Consider the following 18,396-nt stretch of genomic DNA (forward strand, 5'->3'; position numbering starts at 1 on the left):
AAGGATACCCTAGATTATCTTGTCTTTTTTATGTCGCACAGCGCGGAAGCACAGAATCTCCATTTCTTGGGGTCGAGGGGCGTCTTACACGGCCAGGAGGCACCCCATGGCCATGTCCGTACATCCCATTATAACGGTACAATATCTGTCTTAACACGGTGCCTCGTGGCCTTCCATAATCACCCGTATACGCCCTGGTAGCCCAGCATCTCTCTGCCATGCCTGCCTGATATATGTATGTGCCCGTGGTTCCCAGTATGAGCCATGCCTAAACGCCGACACTCGAACACCACGCGAAGAAGAAAACGCCTCAATAACATAACTACAAGTACTTAAGCTTGCGCGTCGCGTATGCCGCGTAAAAGGTACTCATCGCCCCGATGAACAGGCAGACTGCAATGGCATTGGGCCCGCTCGCGTCGGCGTGCTCGTCGGGATGCGCATGCTGGGCCAGCTCGGGGCTCTTGCCCGGCTCCAGGATGCCAAAGACGATGGTGGAGATGAAGGTTGCCACAAACTGGGGCAGCGTCGTGAAGATGTTGAGGATGCCAAAGTAGATGCCCGAGAGCTCGCCCGTCGTGGACACGGTAGTGCCGTTATCGGAGCCGTGCTCGAGGTGCAGAGGCCCATCGATGGAGCCCCTGAAGGAAGGGAGCTCCGTGTCGGAGACGTCGGAGAGGCGCCGGTACCGAGAGCCCTCCTCGTTGGTGCTGAGCCTGTTCACTTCGACGCCGAGGAAGGATACAGGCGCCCACATGGCAATGGTCCACGGCCTGAAGATAAAGACAGTCAGCTTGTGTAATATCATATCAGGGTAGTCTCAGGAAAGGCGGTGACGTACAGGCCACATAGACAGACCAAGGCGGTCGCGAAGCGGAAGCTCGCCGCAAATGGGGCCATGGCCATGGCAGTGGCAAACATGAGATGGCCCGCAATCCATGTCGTCAACAGGTTTGGCTTCAACCTGCTGAATTTCTGGAGGAAGCTAGAGACGGCCCGAGGGGGACGAGGCGTAAATTTGTTGTCCTCGGGTGACTCGACAAAAAGCGGCAGGATGAAGGCTCCCGCAAATGTGATGATGGAGTAGATGACTAGGGATATGCTACCGATACGGCCCATCTCGCCCAGGACATCATCGGAATCCTTTGCGTCGTCGGGCACGTCGTATCGGAAGTACGTCTCGCCAACCCAGGTGGTGCTGTAGAAGAGGAAGGGGAACCAGCCGATCCAAGACCAGAACTGGGCCCAGCAGATGGCCCTGATGCGCGGCGGGAGGTGGAGAATGGTCGAGTAGATCTGGCGGAACACCTTGAAGCGACCCTTGTGGACGGCCTGCTTCGAGATGAGGACTCGTTCGGTGACGGCCCAGCATGTGATGGCATTCGTCCCGACCATGGTGAGCATGGCGACGATGCTCAGCTGCTTGAACTGTGTATCCCCCAGCCACGTGCCAAAGACTTTGACCAGGTCCGTGGCACCGGCCGCATACCCTATCATGTGGCCGATGGCAGACATTCTGCTAACTTTGGTGTACACATTAGACTGGGCGTAACAGACGCGGAGGAGACGAGGGGGCCATGTGCTCACACCATGCTGCACCCAGCTGTTGCTTCTCGATCGGTAGTGTGTCCACTATCAAGCTCCGAGAGCACGACATGACTGTTTATCCGTCAGTCCCCCGTCCTTCCCATCCCGCAAGCCTTGCAAGATCTGCAAGTGAACGGAGGTGTATCCATGGCATACCTGCATTGATGGCAAAGTCCACAGCATAGATGGCCAGCACCGCCAGGACAATGGTCGGCTTCCTGGCCCTGTTGTCGTCGGCCTCGAAGATGCCCACAATCTCGCGCGTGAAGCCCAGGACGAGCAGGCAGAGGGCCACGACGGCGGTGCCAATGACCATGAGGGGCCTCCTCCGCCCCCAGCGCGAGGTGCTCTCGTCGGCGATGACGCCCACGATGGGCTGCACGATCAGGCCGGACAGCGGGCCGGCGATCCACACCAGCGACGTGTTGCTCTTGGTGAGGCCGAGGTTGAGGAGGTATGGGGTGCAGTCTGCGCCGTCGGCGTGGTTAGCAATGAGGGCATCTCGGGGGGTGCGAGAAAGGGCAGGCTGGTTCGGTTCGGTTCGGTTCGGTACGTACAGGTCATCTCAATGCTCCATGTGAAGCTGGCCATGCCGGTGACCCGTCAGCTACTACTTGTCGCAAAACCAGAGAGAGGATCTTGTCGGGTGCACCCACGTAATGCCAATGGCGCTGAAAGTCAGCAGGATCATGCGCATGGTCTCGGAGCTGCCCCGGACGGACGGCTGTCCCGTCCAGCTCGTCATCTGCTCCTGGCTGATGGCAGCGTGCCTGCGCGACCGATGGCTGTGGTCGTGATCGCGGTGGTCATGACTGCGGTCGTAGTTGTGGTGTTCTCTCCGGGGGGCATCGGCGTCCCCCATTGTCGTAGCTTTGGCGTCGCTGCTGTCGTCTTCTTCCTCTTCTCCCCCCTCCTCCCTTTTATGCCCCGGTATCGGCGGTGATGGCGATGGCGACGGCAACGGAGGATGAGGCGAAGCTGACGGAGGAGGATCTGGGGAAGCTGGGGGCCGCGGTGGACTCGACAGTGGTGGGCTTTCTGGAGGAGGATGGGGATCTTGGGGGCCCATTTGGGGGTCATTTTGGGGGTCGTGGGGCGCCTGGGATCCCCTGGATTCAGGTCTCTCCACACTGTCGGCAGTAGCCATGGTGCGCTGGGCACTTTTCGGCGTCTGTAGCCCACAGATCAGTCGATGATGGAAGATAGTATGGAAGATGATACGGGAGACCCATGTGCTCCCATGAATACGTCTGACGGCACAGACGGTATGACAGGTGCCCAGGCCGTTGTGGTGACAATGGTGTCGGTTCTGGTAGAGTCAAAGTTGCATCCGGGGAAATGCGAGGCGTTCCGCCACTCGCCTTGTCGTCACAGTTGACTTCGCCTCAACCTTCTTTATCACAAGCGTCAAGTTGCCGCTTTCGGAGCCCCGTGTTCTGTACTTCTGCCGTACTAGGTAATCTTCTCTGCTGGTCATTGTCTGAAAATCGTCGGACATGTTCTTGTTGTTTCTACAATATCTGTTGGTATCTCTAGCCACCTGGCCCTTCCGTTGTATGCACCATGTTGCCTCCACAGGAATGCACATGAAAAAAAAGGAAAAAAAAAAGAAGAAGAAGAAGTAATAGTAGAAGAAGAAGGAAGCATCCCCTCTCGAGGCGCAAAGGCGCAACCGCCTTCCAAAGCCAAACACCGGATATTTCGTCCAACGCCAAAATGTAGACGCTCCGTCCACCAGCCACCGATCCATCATCTCCCTCTTACTGCTCGCCTTTGGTCTTCCTGGCCTCCCTCTTACAGACCAGGAGTGCAGTGTTGTGCCGACAAAGTAGACGTCTTGTCCACCAACGGGAATCCTGACAAAAAGAAAATACAGGGTAAGGCTGGTGGAAAACAGAAAACGCCCGTTCCCCCGTCTTGGGACTCTGTACATGTCTGTTTTGCTTCGTTGATGCGGATGTCGTGTGCTGCATCTCCATCGGAATGAAATCGGAGTGAAATCGGAATGTGCCCGCTTGTGCTCGCTTGTACTCGCTTGTCCTATGCGCCGATGCCGTGGAGTAATTGTAATCGTCGCTGCTGTATGTGCGTCTATGAATCTGCCAGCTTCGCAAAATGCTTGGACCAGATCCACCCAACCTGCTCGTTGGGGTCATCTTGGTTCTTGGCCAGCCACAGCTCGCCCTTCTCGGCAATCACATCAAAGATCTGCATTTAAAAAAAAACAACGGTCAGTTATGCTCCATCTACAAATGGGCCCAAGAAGGGTGTTACTCACCTCGCCGGCCTGGTAAATCAGGTAAGGATACCCTGCCTCGTGCTTTGTGGTCTCAATGTTGAACTCGAATAGAGATGCTGCTAGCCAGAGCACATTGTAGCCGTCGTTGGCGGGACCACGCTCGCGAGAGGAGGCTCTTGAAGAGCGGCGGCTCTCCTCGGGGCCGTCTGGCAGCGGAAGTGCCGAGTGGAATAAGCCCGAGAACCGGCGGCCCTCTTGGGTGGCCATGTTGGAGTTGTACGTCGTACTCGAGTCGCGACGATACTGCGAGGTCGAGTCTGTGCTCTGCCGTGGCATCCCCCCAGAGTCAAAGCTCCTGCCCGTGCTTGGCCTCGTCGACGCGGCCAAGGACCTCGAGCTACCCCCTATCTCCGGCGTCATGCCTGAAGACGAGTTATTGGCTTGTGGCCCTATGCCCGCGTAGTAGTCCCTGTAGTAGTACTGATGGGGGCTGGAGATGCTGGGCTTGGACCCAGTCGGAGACATTGACAGCGACCCGCTGTTGCGTCTCAAGAAGTCGGGTGTCGGCAACGATGGGGCCCCGTCGCCATTGGTCGACAGTCCTCTGCTGCGCAGGGTATCGACGTCCGAAGGCCGTGGAGATCGCGTCTTCTTGGAAAGCGCATCGTCGTTGCTTGCAATGGACGGGCGTCCACGAGACGCAAGGCTGACAATTCCGATGGCTGCCATTTGCTCGTCCACGTAGGGGAAGTCATGCTGGAAAGTCGACACAACCTCGTCCAGGTCCGGCAAGTCTGGGTAGTCTACCAAGACCGTCTTCATCTTGTCCTTCCAGATGCCGAACCACTTTGTCTGGATCGCGACAAAGTTCCCCAGGCAAATATTCCCGACCTTCTCCGTCAACGCCGAGAGCTTCGGCAACTCCTTCTTTAGCGTGTCGTTGAGAGCCTCGTATTGCTCCACATTCTCCTGGAGCCTCGAGTCGCCGTTCTTCCCCACACGCTTTAGCTGTTCCATTCGTTCGTAGTCTAGTCGGCGCTTTTGTCGCTTCTTCATGGCCAACGACGGGTTCCCATAGGATCTGATCACCAGCTCAAACGGCTCAATGACCTGCTTCCGAACCTGTGCCAGGTGCTCCTCCAAAGCAATCTTCTCGAGGTCCCGGATGGAAATGTTGAACTGAACCCATTTGCTCTCGATTTCGGGATAGTTGCCAGGCTGAAGCCTCATGACCAGCTCAATCGACGATAGGTACTGCAGGAACTCTCGCACGTACGAAGACACCTGGCGTGTGTAGAACTCTACATCGCGGAGTACAACTTGCAGGCGGAGGTAGTCATCGCCGAATCTCTCCTCAAACTTGGCGTATTCCGCGTCCTCGGGCGGCCGGTTGCCCGTGGCTTGCAGTTTGTCGACGCGCTTTCCGAACGCTCGAGCAAAACCGCCCTTGCCGTCAGATTCCTTGCGCTTCCTCCCAACGATTTGGCCCACAAGCTCAAAGTTCTTCTTGGTCTTGTTGATGTCGATGATGGCTGTCTCAATGGTTTCCTTGGCCGACATGAGAGCCTCGCGGTCGGGGTGGTCTTGCGGTGTGTGCTGCAGCAGGGTGATGATGAGGTTGGGATATTTGGTGATCCGCTGCATCGGCTTGATGAGGAGTGAGTCCAGGTCCCACGCGGCAGTGAGTTCCTTGGCAACCTCGTTGCACTCATTCAGCCACACCTTCACAGTCGGGTCTTGCTGGATCTGAATCAGTCCCTTGGCGGCTTGGTCGCTGCTTCGGAGGAAGCCCTCGTGTGCAATCTTCATGCTCTCGATATTGACCTTGAAGACGGGGCCCAATGAGACCTCACGGTCTTTGGCATCGCTGATTTCCGTCTTGCTCGACTTTTCAGTGCCATCTTCTCTGCCGGTTTTGGGTGTATAGACGCCGGACACCGCCTCCTTGACTTGGGCGAGAAAAGAAGTGTGGAACGCAATGATCTCATCCGTGTTGCGAAAGATCTGTTTGATCGTCTTTGAGTCCAGCTTCGGACAAGCCTCCGCCGTGCCCTTGTAGATCTCTTCCACAATGTTCATATCTCGCACAAAGACAGCCTCTGTGTCAAGCAGTTCTTTGAGGACATTTCGACGCTGGGCAAGCCGGCGGCGCTCCTTGTCTGTGAGCTCCTGGCCATCCGGGGGGAGGACTTTTGCGTCGCTTCCCCCTATTGAGGGGCCACCAAAATACTGTTCCGAGGTGCCGAGCGAGCTCGTGCCGATAGTTTGGGGCGTCTCCATCTGTGACATGAAATCCTCGCTCCCTCTAGCCGATTCCATAACAATGCTCCCGTATTGGGACGGGTCATAGAACCCACTCGATGTCCTCCTCGAGTCTAAGATAGAGCCTGAGGCAGGGGTCGGAATTGGTGGTGGTTCATGATCTGGCGATGGGACGTATGAGGAGCTCTGGCCCAGGTAGGGAATCGTAAACTCCTTCCCGGAATCTACATCTGGGAGGCATGGGCGCTCCGCGTGCTCTGAAGTTCTTGTTGAGCTGTACGACGGTCGCACACGGGGAGACTCTTGCTCTGGCTCCCGGGGGATGGTGTCGCTATTTCGAGGGAGGACACTCGATTGGAAAATAGTCACATGTCCGAATGTGGGTGATTCTTGTTCGTCCATGTCTGGCGTTTTTGTGAGATCCGAGGGATTAGGGCTGTCCACAGTCAAGTCCGTCCATTGAGAGTGCTGACTGATTCGGTCAGGCCGTGATGGAGGTGCCAGTAGCAGTTCGTTCGACTCCATCGCCTGGTAATCGTAAGTCGGATACTCCACATGACCCCCATCACCTTCATCCGAAGAAGCGCACGAGGAGGCCCGGTAAGCAGATAGCTCATCATCAAACTGAGACTCAGAGTGACACTCCTCAGTCCTCCCCTGTTCGTCCGTATCCTCTGTGCAGGCGTCTGTGGTCGCATCATCATTAGTGTAGTGTGCATCGTTCATCGGCTCTTGACTGTCATCCAAGTCGGACTGGCAGTCAGACTCATATTGCATCTCTATTCTTGGAAACGCAACAGTCTCATTCTGATCGGCCCTAAGAATATCGTCATTCGGATGCGGTAATGCGTTGGCCGTTGCCTCGAATGGTGTCTGGACCGTAAAGGGGCTTTCGGTATCGTAGTCATCTCCAAATGCGCCTGGCATGACGGAATAGCCATCACAATCGGTAGATATGGAGTCACGGCAGCTCTGTACGTCATCCTGGATGACTGGGGGGTTGTTTGAGGGCCCTGGCTCCTGCTCCGCAATTTCGTGATGTTCTGCTCGTTCATAGTCTGGTGTTGGCACACGGGGGCTCGGCGGTTCCGCAATCGTGATGGGAATCTGGATCTCCTGCGGGGACTCAGGCGGTAGCATGGGAGAATGTGTCTGGGTCTCGTTGTCAAACTCTGTGGTTTCTGTCGCCACTGAGACTGCTGAGAGAGGTGGCTCGTCGCTGTTCATAGGAGGAGTGAAAGGTGGAAAGCTACCGGGAACACCCAATGTTGGTGAATCAGGACTCGAAGTTATCTGTAACTGCACTGGGAGCTCAGATGTGGTCGGTATTTCGGGAGAAATCGTGGGCTGGGATTCCACGGAGGGCTCGGTTGGGCTGCTAGGCACCGCAAACGCATCCAAGGGCAATTGGTACTCGGGGTCATGTTGCACTGTGGGGCTGGGCATGGGAGAACCTGGATCCCCAGAGACTTGCTCGGGTGGAGGAGTAGAAGAGGTGATGGAGGCGGCCCTTGCACCGGCCTTGGCCTTTGTGGCCGCTTCCAATTCTTGTCGCCGCCGTTCCGCTGCCTTTTTCCGAGCTTCAAGGGCCTGGCTTTCCCTTACAGACTTGGTGTACGCGAGCCTAATATGTTCGCGCCGCTGCTCGAAGTCTATTGGCCCTACGGATATTTTCCGGCGCCGGATTTCGGGATCGGGTGTCCTTGAGGGGGCCCTTGACAAGACTGTAGGGTTGAGTTTGGGCTTTTCGGCAGCCCTCATACGAGAGCTTGCTGTTGTGGCCATGGACACGGGTTGACGTGGCCGGGAGCTTCTAAGTGGCGGTGACAGTTTCGGAGGTGGTGTGGCGATGTAAGCTTGGAGTCGGGTGTTGCTGTTTGGTGTCGGCAACGCCTCTGGACGCCCCTTGCGTCCACGTGCCGCCTCCGTAGACGTTCTTGTTTTTCTGGTCGGTGGTCTGGTGTGTGTTGGTGTGGTCGCCCTTGATGCTCTCCCATTCACGCGAGGTTGTTTCAAGGTTGACGGGGAGTTCGACCGTGTGGATTCCGGACTAGAGGAACCGGTCGTGCTGCTAAGATTCCTCACCGACAGAGGAAGCCTGGAGGACGCGGAGGCTTGGTTATAACTAGTTGGGGGGTTCCGAGTAGCTCCTTTGCGGGTGATGGGTGGTGATGGATTCTGTGTCGCGACATCGCTATGGGACCGAGTATGCCCCCGGGCGGCAACAGGCGACTGGGGATGAGAATTGCTGTCCTGCGTATTCACATTCCGATACCACGTGCTCGGGGAAGATGGCTCAACGTCCGGATCAGATAAGCTTCGTCGGTGGTTCCAAGAACTGTGGGGTTCGGATTCGGAAAGGCCACGCGGACGGAGGCTATCGATGCCAAATCCTAGCGCAGAGGTGTCGTCGGACTGTTCCGGCAGGATTTCACCAAAAAGCAAGCCTTGTGAGGGGAGTGTTGTCGGGGACGATGTGGGCGGTGGCTGCGGGGAGGCGTCGGGAGTGAGTTGTGTCATTGAACGGGAAGCTTTTGCGTTTGCGCCGAGCGAGCTTCGAGGCTTCCCCACGCGACTGGCGAACGACTGTGCATTGTTCGACACCTGGTCTTCGGCGACGAACTTGGGTCTCTGCGAACGCGAGAGCTTGGAAGTGTTTCCGATGTCAGAAGCACCACTCCGCAGGGTGGAATATGACGGTGTCCCTTCTCTGGATTTTGATGAAGGGCTCGAAAAGTCCCTCCCCGCTCGGGCCGCCGAACCTGGTTGTGAGGGGACGCGTGGAATAGATGAGGGACTGGAACTCTGATCGAACCGCTTCTTGAGGTCCTTGACGCTGGGTTTACTCGAAGGGGCGTTTTTAGACGCGGCTGGGCTGAGTCTTGCATCGACAGGATTCGAGGCGGCACGAACGTTGGTCGGACGTGGGAGGGTGCGATTCGCTGACACAACGGGATGTTTGGGAGTGGTCCCATCGCCGTTGGAGCGTAAGGAGGGGCGGGAGACGGAAGGGGAAGCCATGGGCAGGCTATCGGGCATGGAATCGTACTGTAGGGCTCGATAGCTCTTGTAGAAGTCGTCGGGGCTCACGGCGTTGAAGGCATGGTGATGGGGGCTGGTCGTGGCGGCGTCGTCGTCGAGGTCGGGGGATTGCACGGGCAGATGGTCGCTTCGGCCAGGAAGTTGAGGATCGTGTTCGTAGGGCTGGTGGTGGGTGTGGTGGCGGTGGAAATGCTGATGTCCAAGGTGAGGCTCGACAGCTGGGCCTTGGCCTCGTAGTTCGGCAGCGTCCACGTCGTTGTCCATGGTGGACAGACCCGCCTCAGGATCAGACTCAGAGCATGGGGTCGGTCAGGCTCGTCGGGCGAAGCGACTGGCCAGACGGCAGGGCGGGCGCGAGCATCGATGCGTTGGGCGGGAGTGACTGGTTGAGTGGATGGGACGAGATGGGGGAACCCGATGGGATGCGTTGGATGGGGACGGGTAGCGTCTGGAAGGGGCTGTTGATTGGAAGACTGGGCCTGATCACTGAGGTCCCCCCCCATGCCACTGACCTGCGCCAGGCACAGGCCACACAGGGGCAGCACAGCTCCGGTAGCTAGTGCGCGACAAAATAAAAGGGAACACGGAGGACTGAAATGGTGCGCGCTTCATCACGATGAAGGTGCTCAAGAGATGATTCTGGGACTTGTTTAGTATATTGAAAACAATGTTGATCTTGATTTTACCACGATCCGCATTGAGTGCCTGCAGAATTGGAATTTCCACGGCCTTGACTCTAGCTCTAAGATCGACTGCTGTGGGACTTTTTATGTCTTGCAGCTGCCGCCTGTGGGCTACAGGTACTCCGTACGGTGGAGGGGACGGGAGTGCTTCTAGTACAGGGCCGCTAGGGTGGCTCCCGCTGTCGCCTCGGCTTGAAGCCGCTGGAGGGACGGTGAAACTGTTCAGCTGCCCTGTATTACTCAACCTTGTTTTAATGCGCTACGGACTCCGTACCTTACAGCACTAGCGACCTTGGAACAATCAACGGTGCAACACTTGTTTGAGCATCTCGATAAATTCTTGATGCGCCGTCGAAATCTCGGTACGCTTTTGGACAACCCCTCTCGGGGCGGGATGGAAAAGCATGGATGTCTATCCTAGGCAGAGGGAAAGGACAGGGAAATGATGGCCCTGTTGTCTACACGAATCAATCCAACCATTGGTTGAGTCAACGTTGCAACCTGGGCCTGAGATCCAATGGAATCAATCGTCCGCCCCTAATCACCTCAAAAGCCGAAGCCAACATCAGCTTCGATGCTGTCCTGTCTTTAACCCGGAAGCCGACAGGTTTTTTTTTTGCCTCGAGTTTGCCCCTTGCATGGCCATTTTATACCCTGACCATGGCCCATGGTTCAACAGCAGCATGGGAGGCTCATGTACAGGACAAGCTGCATGGGGACGGCGCACAGCATGCTGAAGACGACGGGTTTAAAAACGACCTGCTGCTGAGACCATGACCAGCTCAGTTACGATGGGAACTGTTGACCGCATGATGCTAGTCCCTTGGGGGCACGCGTCGTTTGCTGTCGTGTGTTTGCATCTCCTAGGGTTGAGGCTAGCTTGGATATGCATTGACACGTCGCAAAGCTGGTAGTTCTGGTTCAAGCCTTCGAGATTCAACGGTCTTAATGCATGGTTCTATGGGGTCAGCGGGGATATGTCAGCCCGCCACATCACCAAACGAGCTTGGATTCTGAAAGTCCCTTCACCAGCTTATTAATAACACTAGCTAGAGCCTTGAGTAGGTAGCCTGGGGTCAGGACACAGGACTAATATTGCCTGTCCGGCAATACATACGGTATTATACTACAAGTACTCGCACGAGTGGTAGAGAACGACAATTTAATATCCAAGACCACTGACAACTGCCGTAGCATCGGAGATGGACCACAGGGGACGATGCAGGGGCAGGGTGTGTAACCACGAAGGTACGGTACGGATAGACATCCTATTACTCCGTACTGGTGGCTCTATTCTGTCGGCCGTAGCTGTTGTCGGGTGGGATTCTGATTCCTCGGCTCTCTCGCGGGCGCCGTTCTGGGGATATGTATGGGCGGCATGATTGTTAGCATGTTCGATTTTATATGTAAGGTAGTTACGTATCCGTACGTAGTACGGAGTACTACGTACTACTGCTAAACTTATCCAGCGCAGCTTCCATGACGAATGCCCTTCGTCAAACTTCACTCCCAGGTCCACAATGGGTGCCTGGTGGGGGCCCCTGCCCAACGGGCGCCGTTCTTAGCCACAGCAAGCCACCCAAGCCACAGAAGGCCACCTCGCCATCTCAGCGCCGCCTTTTTTGTACAGCACCATTTATCTCCAAACCCACCACATCGTGTAGCGACGCGTCGCACCATTCCAGCCACCGACCGCGTCGAAAACCCTAACCCAAATCGCCGTCAAGGTTTCGATTAGACGTAATGTAGCATGGAGCAGGGAATCAGGCGAAAGCGTGCCATTCGGGACGTTGCAAACCTGCAAGCTGAACCCGCCGCCAAAAAGTCCAGCACCCCACCAATCCATGATACGCCGGTTAGACGAGATCTCCTAGAACAGTGTTATCCCCGTGTCCAAACGCTCCGCCAATATCTCCTCGCGAAGCTCCCTGGATCCTCAAGATTGCGTAGGAAGAAGATTGCCGCTATTGGGCAGAGCGACCGTCGAGAGCTCGAGACTCGCCTCGCCCATCTGCTTGATACCACGCTTGTCTGCGCCTCGAAACAAGAGGATGCCGGGCAAGATGAAATCAAGGAAACGAGATGGAAACAATGGCTCTCGTTCTCCCAGAAAGGAGACGAGTCTTACGTGACGCTCTCGGGTAGCCCCAAGGGCCCCCTTTTCTCCCAGTCTGAGGTATGCTGTGCTCCCCGCAGCATCACATAGCTCGAAAAACTAACGCTGGAAAGATCATTGACTTTGTAATTTGGTTGCTTTTCTCCCGAGAGAAGGCTGGCCCCTGGCCCAAGCACCTATTATGTGATGGGTTCCGCAAAGGCGCCGCAGACGGCGAACAGGGTGCCACATCCATCCCAGGCATTTTCTGCCGCTTTCCCAACTGCCATGTTAAGATGTTGAAGGAAACACCTTGGCCACAAGTGCTCGCTCTCCTCGGCCAGTCCGGCGAGAGGGTCATGATTGACCTGCTCCTCGACTGCTCCGTATTTGTAGCAGTGCAGGTAGGCTTTAGAAACTACTACCAGCTTAGCGGTACGTGCTTGGGGACATTGTTGTAACCCAGGTGCTGATTTTCATGTAGGACCCCCGCTATCTGAGGTCGACCTATCTAGGAGCATATCTGGTCGCCAGCAGAATGTAAGCAGCACTTGCCGCAAGCCGTCCGATATCACCCTTGTCAGGAGTAGGATATTCTACGCGAAGCCAAGTCTGAACGCCCGAGGGCTTGTTCAAGCAGGGCTCAAACATATCCGTATGACATCTCTCTGGCCTAGACCCATCACAGTGTGGCTGACATGGTGCAGATGTTCTTAACCGGTGTCCCTATATACAAATCGCGGATCAGCCTCAAGGCGAGGGACCCAACGATCAAGTTAAAGAAACGAAACAGAAGAATGACAAGAATACCATCATGGTCATGATGTATATATTCCCACGTCAATTCAAGCTTCACAATGTCTTTACATCTGAAGTCGACCGGACGCAGACTGCTCAAAAGTTTCAGGATTATACCCTTCGAGAGATCGAATCCCAGAAGCAATCACAAGATGCCCATCTCCCAAAGATCCCAAAGCGCCTGAGAGGAGCCACGAAACACCTGGTCCAGCGACTCCAGGTCCGGCACGGGCGTTGCTCATACATCGAACTTCTCAGGCACTATTGCCCTTGTTCCTTAGATCCTCGTCGAGGATCAAGCACTCCGGTACATCAAGAATCAGCAGGCTTAGCTACAGGAAGCCTCACTGCTCCTGTAAGAGCCACCCAGCGCCACAGTCGCTCTCATGTGAGGGGTACTTCCCGCAAGACGCAGTCGCAACGTCAACTTCACTTTGATTCTGTTGTAGAACTCGCTTGTCCAAAGGCTCATGTCTCGGCATTCTGCCAAGCTGCCCTGTCAAAAATCATACCGGGCCCTTTCTGGGGGGAGGGTGACACGATGGTGCACAACAAGAAGCTGGTGCTCCGAAAGCTGGATCACTTTGTAAAGTTGAGACGATTTGAGACAATGTCGTTGCACGAAATTGCCCAGGGCTTCAAAGTGATTACTCTACAAAGATCTGCCCATGAATTGATCACTAATGATCATCTAGATTGTTGATATTCCCTGGCTACAGCCACCCCATCTGCATGGCCAGAGGACAAGCCAGACGGACCTGGACAAGCGTTGCGAGATATTTCACGAGTTCCTCTACTATGTGTTTGACTCTCTGTTACTACCTTTGATAAGGAGCAACTTTTACGTCACCGAGTCCAACACACACCGGTACCAAATATTCTACTTTCGTCACGATGTCTGGAAGCGAGTTGCTGAGCCTGCCATGGCCGCCCTAAAAGACACCATGTTCGAAGAGGTCAAGTTCGCCGATGCAAGCGGCATCCTTCAATCGAGGAATTTTGGATTTAGCCATGTACGGCTACTACCCAAGGGCCAGCAGTTGCGGCCTATCATGAATCTTCGAAGGCGAACCTGGACAAAGGGCAGCACGAAAGTCCTGGGGCCGAGCATCAATGCGGTTCTGAGCCCAGTGCACACGGTCCTGAAGCTGGAGAAGGTAAGCAACATAGCGATCCTGAAGCGCTGTTCACATTGCTGACATGTGCAGACACTTGACCCTTCGAAGCTAGGATCGACAATGTTCTCTGTCAACGACATCTACACAAAGCTCAAAAGTTTCAAAGCGGAACTGGGGCCAGATCACTCGCAGCTGTATCTTGCCAAATTGGACGTGCATGCCGCGTTCGACACCATCCCCCAAGACGCTGTCGTGAGGCTGATGGCTTCCGTCCCAGGTCAATCTCGGTATACAATCACAAGACATGCTGAAGTGAAGCCAGGAGAGCGCTCGATTGCCGCGGCCAACAAGCCTGCGACCAAGCCGGTCCGGAAATGGCACGCCACTGCCTTTGGACATGACGAATCAAACATGTTTCCGGATCACCTAAAGAGCGGGCTGGGCGACAAAAAGAAGAACACGGTCTTTATTAATAGCGCGGCGCGGAAGACGCATAGCGCTGGTAGTCTTCTCAATCTCCTGGCCCAGCACGTTACCCAGAACCTCGTCAAGGTTGGCAAGAAATACTATCGCCAGAAAACCGGCATTCCCCAGGGCTCGGTTCTATCGTCCTTCTTGTGCAATTACTTCTATGCGGACTTGGAGATTCATCAGCTGGGCTTCCTGAATGGGCCCGACTGCCTACTCCTGAGACTCATCGACGATTTCCTGCTGGTCACTCTTGACAAGAGCAAAGCAGTGCGGTTCGTCGAAACTATGCACCGGGGCCTACCCGAGTACGGCGTCCACGTCAGTCCCAAAAAGACGCTGGTGAACTTTGACATGGAGATACCCGAGGGGAAGGTCAACAGAGTTGCCAAAGAGGAGGCATTTCCATACTGCGGGACGTTGATTGACTGTCGCACGCTGGAAATTAGCAAGGATCGCGAAAAGAGCAAGAATATCCGTACGTATCATATCACAGTTTCTGAGGACCTGGTTAGCTGACCGAGTACAGATGTATCAAACTCCCTCACTGTCGATTTTGGGCGGTCACCGGGTCAGAATTTTGAGAGAAAGGTTCTAGGTGAATCACTCTAAAAAGAAAAACCGCAGATGCGACTTGTGCGACTAACCTATTCCCAGGTGCCTTCAAGATCCAGTCCCATCTCATGTTTTTCGACACAGAACACAACTCCACGCGGACTGTGCTCGCCACGCTCCGCGGCGCCTTCGCCGAGACTGCCACCAAGATGTGGGCTTACATCCGCTGCATGCCCCTGTCCAAGAGGCCCAGAAGCAGCTTGGTGATCCGTACGCTCCACCACTGGCCAAGTCGCTGTTTGACCTGATCCGGTTGCTGAAACTTTCCAGGGACGATCATCAAAGTCATTGATGTCGCATTCATGCTGTTGACGAGCAAGTCGAGGAAGATGCGTTACGAGGAGTACTCGTGTGATTTGCGCAAGGCGCGAGTGAGCCTGTAAGTCAAAGTCCCCCACTCATCGCTTCAAACGTTTCATGGCTGACCGGTATAGAAATGCCTGCGAAGCATTTAAGGAGGTGCTCGGACGGAAACAGTCTGGGTATGGCGAAGTCATCGCCTGGCTGGGCAAGGAAACGGCAAGGCTTGAGTGTCAGAAGTGACCTCTGCTTGTTAATGAAGTATATTAGTAGGCAGATTGTGCCCCGTTGCATTCATTCAATATCTAAATCCTTTCTAGCCAGTCCTATCAACACTGTGCTGCATACAGACATGAGATACGGGAAGACGACAAGCCTGCTCTATGTATCTGCAAATCGTCCTCTATGTATGCCCATCTATAACGCTATACCGCTCTGCCACCAATGCTCGCCCCAGTACCATCTAGGAAAATAATTCCGGTCCCAGCGCCACCACCGATCCCTCGGATACCCATATCCCAATGCCCGGAAGAAGGAGAAGGGCACAGGCTCGAGGAGCCAGATACCCGCGGAGGCCATGTCGTCGATGAAGAAATCAGCCGTCATGTACAGCCACGCCAGTGCAAAGACAACATTTGCTGTCCGCGAGAGGCCCCGAGGCACCCTGGTGTCTGGGAGTATCTTCTTCACTGTGGCCGCGACCCTGTACTGGAGGAGGATGCCGACGACCTGCAAGAGGAAGAAGACGGGGGATCGCCAGGCCTTGGTGCGGGGGACCGCTGTTTGGCTGCCCGACGCGTGGAGGAGTCCCGACTGGCCAAACGACACGAGAAGGGTGGCGACCAGGGACAGAGCCGAGCCCCTCGTCAGGTACCCGCGCCGGACGAGCCACCGGGCCGGAGCGGCGAATTGCACCCGGAACGACTGGTGCCAGCAGCCGCCCCACCATCCGGCGAGGCCCCGGTCCAGGACCTGCATGGGGGAACCAAATGTGGATGTGTGTTGGTATAGTTCGCCGCGCTCAGGGAAGATGTGTGCAGCGAGAAAGTACTGGGCGAGGTCGTTGAGGTTGAAGACGGCTGATATGGCGGCGAGCACCCCAGCAAGGGAGAAGGCCTGGCGGTAGGCGCGCAGGGCCCAGGGCGGGAGTTGGCGGAGATAGGAGGGCAGGGGTAATAGCTCGAGGAGGTGGTGGTCGGGTCCGAGGACAAAGTAGGGGTCCTTGGTCATGAAGACGGCGAGGAAGTCTAGGGTGAGGTACATCAAGGTGATGGTGCAGAGGCGGCTCCAAATGAGGTCAGACTGGGTGAGACGGCGACGGTAGCCGGCTTTGGTGACGATGGGGATGGAGGCCATGTCGACGGGAGTACCATAGGGGATGTGGGTAGTTGAGGGAATCTTGGGACGGGGGATGGCCGAGATGGACCAGTTCCAGCCTGGGAGTGTTAGCATGCAGGATCATCATTTACAGCAACAGCCTTCATACCGATAAAGCGGAAGTTGGTAGTCATATCAAGCGCCCAGTTAAACCGCTCTGCGAAGGGAGCACCCTCGGGAAATGGCTGCCAGATGTACTCATGTCTAGTCTCCATGACATCGCCGCCCTTGGCCTGTGACGATTGTTTAGGAGACTGGTCCTGCTCTGGCTGCCGGGGTCCGTTCTTATGAATTTTCTCGTCTTCCTGGATATGGCCATTGGCGATAGCCTTAGGATCTGCGCCCTTCACCCTCCTGAATATCCTCGCGGCATCTACCTGGGGCGTTGTCCACACCAAGATATTGAGCGTCGAGATGATGCCCCAGAACGCCATGAGCCCCACGGCATACGCGAAGGCAATATTGGCACTCGAGGTGCGCCACATGAGGTCCAGGTTGAAGGCCAAGACGAATACTACGACGAGCCACTGCGCAAGGCCCATCCACCGACCGCGCGAGTGGGGGATGGCGAGCCACAGGGTCGGGGCGATGAAGGGTCCCAGGAGGCTGATGGGTAGGACGAGCGGGCGCGCACGTCCCTCGGCGACAGCGAGGGCAAAGATGGCGCGGTACTCTTCTCGGACAGAATCGGCGAGGCGGTCCATGGCTGTGATGGTGATGCTGGGGTTGGTGTCGCTAGCGTCTGCCATGGCGAGCAGGCAGTAGAGGGGAGCAGCCCGTCTTGACCATGTTTTCTTTTGCTGTTCCTTCTCAGGGTTAAGAGTGGTGACTTTGTGGTACCTGGCAGTCTCAGTGCGTGAGAGGTGCTGCTGACTGTTATGGCTGTGGAATTGGTGATTATGTTAACAGTATTGTCTGGAGGACGGATGGAGTCGCGTGACGTCAAAGATCCAAGGCGTCGTGATGCACAAGCTCCCAGCGACAACTGGGTTTTTATTTTCCGGTGGCAGTCGCCGGATTTCCAGGGTCCTGGTGATCTACTACGATCGGCAGGGTAAGGTACCACACTGTAAGGTACCAAGAGCCCAAGGCTGATCGTCCACTCACACACTGGCAGTCCCATTTGGGCAGAACGCAACATTACATGTCCTCACCAGAGCTATCTATACGAGATAATAATGGGTTAAGAGGCGCTTTACCCATGGACCAGGTCTAGACGGCCCAGCTGGTTGATTAATGCTTTGTCGTAATCAGCTGCCGTTAGCCACTGCCAGTATTAAATTCGGTTAATCATTCGGCATTGTGAGTGGCATCACATGGCCATCGCATCTCATCATCTATTCTAGGCGCGCTCCCTCTCACATGACGAAGGCTATGAAATGGCCAGAGAACAAGCAGCAAGGATCAGGCATGAGTATAGCGAAAATAAAACGAAAAAAAAAGAAGAAACATCGCGTTTCGAACGCCGGGATTTGCACCCGAGCTATCACCTCGTTGTCAGTTATGTGTTGCTTCTCGACGGCCAGCTGCACTACTCACTTTCTCCCTTGGGAGGGGAGCGGGTTAACTACTACCCCACATTCGATTGAGAAGAAGAGTGGTAATTATTTATTATAAAGGGTAGAGAAGGGTAAGAAGAGCTGGAGGGGGGCTCAAGGAGAAGCCTGGAAGACGAGTGCCAGTGGTTGAGGTGATGGTGACGGGATACGGCCGGCCGCGAGCAGTGGTGACGGCTGGCGGACACTGTGAGCTGGAGACGCAGTACCTAAGGCAAGCACCCACCTAGTATTTCTACCCGCACAAAATGGCCAA

At 55.5% G+C, this 18,396-nt stretch overlaps 4 protein-coding genes across 4 annotated transcripts; 1 reads left to right on the forward strand and 3 right to left on the reverse strand.

Moving 5' to 3' along the window:
* Positions 1-322: 322 nt before the first annotated feature.
* Positions 323-2,449, reverse strand: ACO1O0_000553 (major facilitator superfamily domain-containing protein; the record flags this gene model as incomplete). Its single annotated transcript, XM_083190051.1, has 4 exons — positions 323-773; positions 842-1,523; positions 1,744-2,113; positions 2,240-2,449. 4 exons carry the CDS (start codon positions 2,447-2,449, stop codon positions 323-325), a joined length of 1,713 nt encoding a protein of 570 aa, XP_083053910.1.
* A 1,229-nt stretch (positions 2,450-3,678) lies between these two features.
* ACO1O0_000554 (uncharacterized protein) lies at positions 3,679-7,315 on the reverse strand (the record flags this gene model as incomplete). The annotated part of the gene is made up of 2 exons (XM_083190052.1): positions 3,679-3,795; positions 3,866-7,315. 2 exons carry the CDS (start codon positions 7,313-7,315, stop codon positions 3,679-3,681), a joined length of 3,567 nt encoding a protein of 1,188 aa, XP_083053911.1.
* Positions 7,316-11,563: 4,248 nt separating this feature from the next.
* EST2 (uncharacterized protein) lies at positions 11,564-15,450 on the forward strand (the record flags this gene model as incomplete). The annotated part of the gene is made up of 8 exons (XM_083190053.1): positions 11,564-11,989; positions 12,043-12,343; positions 12,393-12,448; positions 13,402-13,863; positions 13,915-14,770; positions 14,950-15,117; positions 15,178-15,286; positions 15,342-15,450. The coding sequence occupies 8 exons, from the start codon at positions 11,564-11,566 to the stop codon at positions 15,448-15,450; spliced, it is 2,487 nt and encodes an 828-aa protein (XP_083053912.1).
* Positions 15,451-15,624: 174 nt separating this feature from the next.
* Positions 15,625-17,333, reverse strand: ACO1O0_000556 (wax synthase family protein; the record flags this gene model as incomplete). The annotated part of the gene is made up of 2 exons (XM_083190054.1): positions 15,625-16,643; positions 16,694-17,333. The coding sequence occupies 2 exons, from the start codon at positions 17,331-17,333 to the stop codon at positions 15,625-15,627; spliced, it is 1,659 nt and encodes a 552-aa protein (XP_083053913.1).
* Positions 17,334-18,396: the final 1,063 nt, after the last annotated feature.

The sequence above is a fragment of the Amphichorda felina genome, assembly GCF_050947745.1.
Source record: "Amphichorda felina strain 45539 chromosome Unknown scaffold_1, whole genome shotgun sequence".
Lineage (NCBI taxonomy): Eukaryota > Fungi > Ascomycota > Sordariomycetes > Hypocreales > Bionectriaceae > Amphichorda > Amphichorda felina.